General features: G+C 45.8%; 1 protein-coding gene across 1 annotated transcript; it reads right to left on the minus strand.

Moving 5' to 3' along the window:
• Positions 1 to 1,611: 1,611 nt before the first annotated feature.
• ANAPC13 (anaphase promoting complex subunit 13) lies at positions 1,612 to 5,735 on the minus strand. The gene is made up of 2 exons (XM_081910654.1): positions 5,476 to 5,735; positions 1,612 to 2,359 (listed from the first exon to the last, which is right to left on the minus strand). Exons 1-2 carry the CDS (start codon positions 5,572 to 5,574, stop codon positions 2,234 to 2,236), a joined length of 225 nt encoding a protein of 74 aa, XP_081766780.1. The 5' UTR covers positions 5,575 to 5,735; the 3' UTR covers positions 1,612 to 2,233.
• Between the last annotated feature and the right edge of the window lie 316 nt (positions 5,736 to 6,051).

Genomic DNA, 6,051 nt, shown 5'->3' on the forward strand with positions numbered 1-6,051 from the left:
TCACGACCTCTGCTGGATATTAGAAGGAAGAGTTTAGCACTTGAACACCATAAGCAGCACTGCATTTTACAGGTGTATAGCACCTCCCTACTGAATTTTAAAATACTGCTCTGGTTGATCAGCACTTAAAAAAGGACTTATTTTTGGAGTCTGCTGAAAAAATATATATATTTGGAACCTGTGATCTGAACCAGATAATAGGTCCACCTGCAGTGGCATACCTTGGAGCCTCAAATTTTAGGAATGCCCTGTACGATGGCAAAATTCGGCACCCCACCTTCCATTCTACATCATAGTTGTGGCGCCCCTGAGGCTCCACATCAGTCACACTTCCCTAAATCTACCGCTGCCACCTAAACCCAAAATTGCTTAACAATTAATAACTTTAGCTGCAGAGGGCATGGCCCTGCCCTTGTAGGATTCACCAGTTCTTTTCCTGTTCAGCTTGAAGTACCTCAGCCATAAATCCAGTTTCTAAGATTAGTATGCATTGTGGTTTTTTTTTACTCCGTCTCAAATTCTTATGCCACTTAAAATATTTATGTAGCAATTGGTAAAATAGATGCAAATTTGTTGCTGTGATACTGTTTCACTCATTTGCTTTCAATAGACGTTTCTGTCTGTCTTAAGGAAAAATTGCTTGTTGAATTATCCCTGAAAGCTAGCCTATTACAGTAAATATTTGGCTGCAGATTGGAGGAGTTGAGACCATGAGTAAGTATTAGAGACAACATGCTGCTTACCAGATCAGGATTTCTAGGACTATGGCCTTAAACTACCTTATCTTTAAAGGTAAAGGTAAAGGTACCCCTGCCCGTACGGGCCAGTCTTGCCAGACTCTGGGGTTGTGCGCCCATCTCACTCAAGAGGCCAGGGGCCAGCGCTGTCCGAAGACACTTCCGGGTCACGTGGCCAGTGTGACATCGCTGCTCTGGCGAGCCAGAGCTGCACACGGAAACGCCGTTTATCTTCCCGCTAGAAAGCGGTCCCTATTTATCTACTTGCACCTGAGGGTGCTTTCGAACTGCTAGGTTGGCAGGCGCTGGGACCGAGCAGCGGGAGCGCACCCCGCCGCGGGGATTCGAACCGCCGACCTTTCGATCGGCAAGCCCTAGGCGCTGAGGCTTTAACCCACAGCGCCACCCGCGTCCCTTACCTTATCTTTACCTCCCCACATACCCTTACATACAGACCAGAAGGAACAAAAATACGAAGTTTGAATCCTGCCATGGGGGATTATGGCAAAAACCACATTGGTCCATATTACCTGAAAAATTAGGTCTTAATCATGGCAATTAAAAGAACTCATGGTATGTGTGCCACTCAAAGGAAAGAAGAAAGCTAAAACAAATCTGTAGTTTTATAGTCTTAACTGGACTTTCTGTAGCAGTTTCTCTCTGTAGTCGTTTTATCCATCCCTCTCCCCCTCTGCCTTGTTCTTGTTGCAACTGACTCATACTGACTTTGCTGAAGTGAAATCTACACACCTTTCCTTAAAAAGCTAAAAGAGTGAAATTTACAAGACAGTTTTACCCTCTGACCAGCTTCTGCAGAACTCATGAGAGACCCACTGCATATTTCACCAAGTTCATTCAAAGAACAACCACACAGTTACTAACACATTTCTTTAATATAAATACATGGAATAAATGTTAAGAGGATTTCTATGACTTTGGGAAGGAGATCTGTAATAAAAATATACAAACTGCAAACCTTCTTTTACCCTCTTCAGAAATGTTTGTGTAAAATTATTTTAATGCCTATTACTCAGCAGCAGTGTTTAGGACAGACTCAGACTCATAAAGACCGTAAAAGAAAGTTCAGATTGTTTGTCTCTTCTGCTTGATCTAAAAAACATCCAATATGATATAGTGTGACTGGTCTGGTGAGGTCATACCATCAGCTTGCAACCAAGTATCAAACAGAGACTAACATTATCCATACACAGTTTGGTTAATGTTTACTCCCACTGGGAACTGTTGCCTGGCTCATATCAGACCCCCAACAATGAAACATGATGTAAAAACAACAACCCTGACATGTTTTAAGGAATTATTAATTTACACACACTTACTGTGTGCAGCTTCTAAGGCTCTGATATATCTACAAAGACCTAATAATCAGTGACTCAGGATTGGAAGTTTTACAAATGTTTTCTTTCCAAGTTAAAGCAGGTAGATGTGGATGAAGTGCTGGAAACACTTTAATTACTGCAAGAAGTATCACAGGCACACTAGTTTCCTGTTGGAGGAATATTTTCATGAAGGTACTGCAAAGCCAAGTCAGTCCATTTCATTTCTTGTTCTTTTACAGATTCTGTTGTGCCGCCATTGTCTTGTTCTGGTTCAGGAAGCTCATTCTGAGAACAGAAACATATTAAATTATTTAAAATGTTTTAAAAAGCAATAGCATCTAGAAATATTTGACACTGATGGATTAGGGACCAATAAATGTGACTGAAAGAAAAATGTATCTCACATATCTGTTTATGAAGTATGCCAGAAAAAAATGCAATTCCAGCTATGTCTATATTTTGGGAGAACATTTTGTGTGTGTGTTTTCTGCCTGATGTGTGTGTGTGTATCCCCATTCCTGTTGACTCTCCTTGATCTCTTGGAAGCTTTCGCTACCATAAACCATGACATCCTCCCAGAGTAGTTTTGTGGGAAAGGTTATTTGAAGCACCGTTATGGTGAGTCTTCCCCTACTTGCATGTCCACTACCAGAGAGTGGCATTGGGGGACTTCTATGGCTTTTGTTCCATACTATCCTTTATACTGTTTAGCATCTACTGGTATATGAAGCTACTTGCAAAGGTCACTCAGGGATTGGGGAATGGTGTCACCAGAAAGCTGATGACAACCAACCCTATCTCTCCTTACCACAGTGAAGCTGTGCAAGCATTGAATCATTGCCCACAGGGAGTTATAATAATAATAATAATAATATTTTTTTTATTTATACCCCGCCCTCCCCAGCCAAGGCCGGGCTCAGAGCGGCTTACAAGCAATAATAAAAACAAGATGAATGATTACAACTTAAAAACAGAAATAAAATACAACATTAAAATAATGGAACATTAAAATATTAAAATGTACCCTCATCGCAGGAGGAAAAGGAAAGGAAAGGGGGAAAAAAGAGAGGGAGGGAATCAAATTGGCTCCAAGCCAAAGGCCAGGCGGAACAACTCTGTCTTACAGGCCCTGCGGAAAGAAATCAGATCCTACAGGGCCCTGGTCTCATGAGGCAGAGCGTTCCACCAGGCCGGAGCCAGAGTTGAAAAGGCCCTGGCTCTGGTTGAAGCCAATCTAACTTCCTTTGGGCCTGGGACCACTAGGGTGTTGTTATTTATGGACCTTGAGGCTCTCTGTGGGGCATACCAGGAGAGGCGGTCCCGTAGGTACGAGGGTCCTAGGCCGTGAAGGGCTTTAAAGGTCAAAATCAGCACCTTAAATCTGACCCTGTACTCCACCGGGAGCCAGTGCAGCTTGAAAAGCACTGGGTGAATATGCTCCCATGGCAGAGACCCCGTGAGGAGCCTCGCTGCAGCATTCTGTACCCGCTGGAGTTTCTGGGACAGCTTCAAGGGCAGCCCCGCATAGAGCGAATTACAGTAGTCAAGCCTGGAGATGACCATCGCATGGATCACTGTGGCCAGGTCGGGGCGGGAAAGGTAAGGGACCAACTGCTTGATGCGGCGAAGGTGGAAAAATGTCGCCTTGGCTGTTGCTGTAACTTGCGCCTCCATGGAAAGGGAGGCGTCTAGGATTACACCCAAACTCTTAACAGAAGGCAATGGCACTAATTGGGCCCCCGCAAGAGAAGGGAGTTGGTCCCTCATCCCCATGCCATCCCGACCTAGCCATAGGACCTCTGTCTTCGAAGGATTTAGTTTCAATCGGCTCCCACGAAACCATCCAGCCACAGCTTCCAAACATCTGGTCAGTTTGTTCGGGGCCGAGTCAGTGTGGCCATCCATCAGCAGATAGAGCTGAGTGTCATCAGCATATTGGTGACAGCCTAGCCCAAAGCTCCGGATAATCTGGGCAAGGGGGCGCATAAAGATGTTAAAAAGCATTGGGGAGAGAATTGCGCCCTGCGGCACTCCACACACCAAGGAGTGGCGCGACGACATTTCCCTCCCTAGTGCCACCCTCTGTCCCCGACCAGAGATAAAAGAGCACGGCCAGTTACGGGCTATGCCCTGTATCCCCACGTCTGTGAGGCGGTGGTCCAGAAGATCATGATATAGACTAGATAAGGGTCAGTAAAGTGATCTGCAAAGGACTGTGCTCTCCCTGAAGGCGTAGGTATGTAGCTTGTGGGTACATTTGGAATAATATCTGTTGATAGAATCCCAAATGGCTTCAGTGGCTATTTCCAGCTCCAGTTGATATGCCAGCTTTGATTCTTACTGCTCCAAAAGAGGCTGGCCAAGTTATTCATGGATTGTTAAACTCCTGGTTTAACTATTGTATCATGCTCTGTGTAAGGCTAATTTTGAAGGTGGTCTGGACGCTGCATCAAGTCCAGAATACAGCTGCAAGAGTGATGAGGGGTGTGATGAAGAGATCTCGCATTACATCAGTTCTGCAGCAACTGCATTGGCTGACTATCTGATACCAGACTAAAACTATAGCTATTGACATTAAAATACCTTAACTGCTTAGAACTCAATAAGTATACTCAATAGATATACTTGTGCAGTGTCCTGAGATAGTTTTCTCTGTGATGGCTCCCAGCACATCATGAAACTCCCTTCCCTGTCTTGGTCCCTCATGCTTTTGTGTTGGCAAGTGACGATTCAACTCTTTACAAACAGGCATTTGAGAGAGTCAAGAGGTGAAATTTACTAGATGGGTGAAATATACATACATTGTAGTATCATTTTCCACTTCAGCTAAACATGCTCACTAGAACCAGTTTCTTGTACTGTGTGGTATCCTAATCCAACAAATGTGCATAGATACAGATAGCACAAAATATGGCTCTGGAAAGTACAGTTTTTAACTGTTTTTAATACATTGCATTTTAATGCTGAAGCCCACTATGGGACCAAGTACTTTTAATGAGGCAATTCTGACCTGTTTCAATATTGCTACAAAAGATGTGAAGGAAGCCAGGATCCTCCACGAAGCATGCAAACCCAGCTACAAATTACATTTAACTATGCTTGCAGTGGGAAGTTACCCACATTAGCAATATGAGTCAAATATTGACTTGGGAACTGCGCTTGCCTCATACCGTGCAGTTTTGCCCCTGGTTGCAAAAGGTTCATTTATTATTATTATTTAAAGTAGGACTGTGTGCATCTGGGCGTCACCCACCTGATGAGGAGAAAGGGGCACAGAGATCGGCCCCTTTCTCGAACCAGACTAGCACCATAAGACAGATACTGCCCCTGCCCATGTGGTTAGAGGTCCGACCCAGGGAAACCAATTCAGGGCCAGGCTCTTGAGCGCCCACTCAACTCACCAGCGGTATTGCCACATCTTCGTAGGGCAACTTATCTTCCCTCCACGCGTCGTCGATCAAATCGAGGATCCGCCCGTCTCTCTGCACTTCGCTGTCCATCTTCGTGCAGATCGGGGAGAACCAGGGCTGCGTTATAAAGGAGGCGTCCACGTCACACACGGGCTTCGGACCCTGATCCTGCGCTTTGCTTTCATTCGGAAAAAGGCAGGCGGCTTTGGGACAACCGCCGTCGCCCCGCTCCTGTCACCCACCAGCTTCTCACCTAAGAATCGCCTCTGTTTTCCGAACCAGCAGAGGAAGTGGCATCACAGGAAGCGGCTCCAGAAGCCGGAAACCCATAGAGATGGGGAGAAAAAGAAGAGAGCGTCGCTAGTCTTACCCAAACAACGCGGGCGGGAGTCGCGAACCAGGGAGCGACTCCCAAGTTCTGAGGTAACCGGGGCGTGGGGGCGTGGCTGAGTGGCTCGTGCGGGAGAAGAGAAGCCCGACACTCTGTTTCGCCGGCCATTATCCCTGGCGCGGCGTTGGTCGGGCGGGCTCATTTCTCTTTCGCCGGTTGACGGGAGATTGGCGAGG

This window comes from Podarcis melisellensis, assembly GCF_964234715.1.
Source record: "Podarcis melisellensis genome assembly, chromosome: 5".
Lineage (NCBI taxonomy): Eukaryota > Metazoa > Chordata > Lepidosauria > Squamata > Lacertidae > Podarcis > Podarcis melisellensis.

Bases quoted from the DNA above. Each gene is read 5' to 3' on its own strand.
- ANAPC13 (XM_081910654.1), bottom strand. From the start codon at position 5,574: ATGGACAGCGAAGTGCAGAGAGACGGGCGGATCCTCGATTTGATCGAC. The intron at 2,360-5,475 runs GTGAGTTGAGTG...TTCTGTTCTCAG, and splicing joins AAGATGTGGCAATACCGCTG to AATGAGCTTCCTGAACCAGA.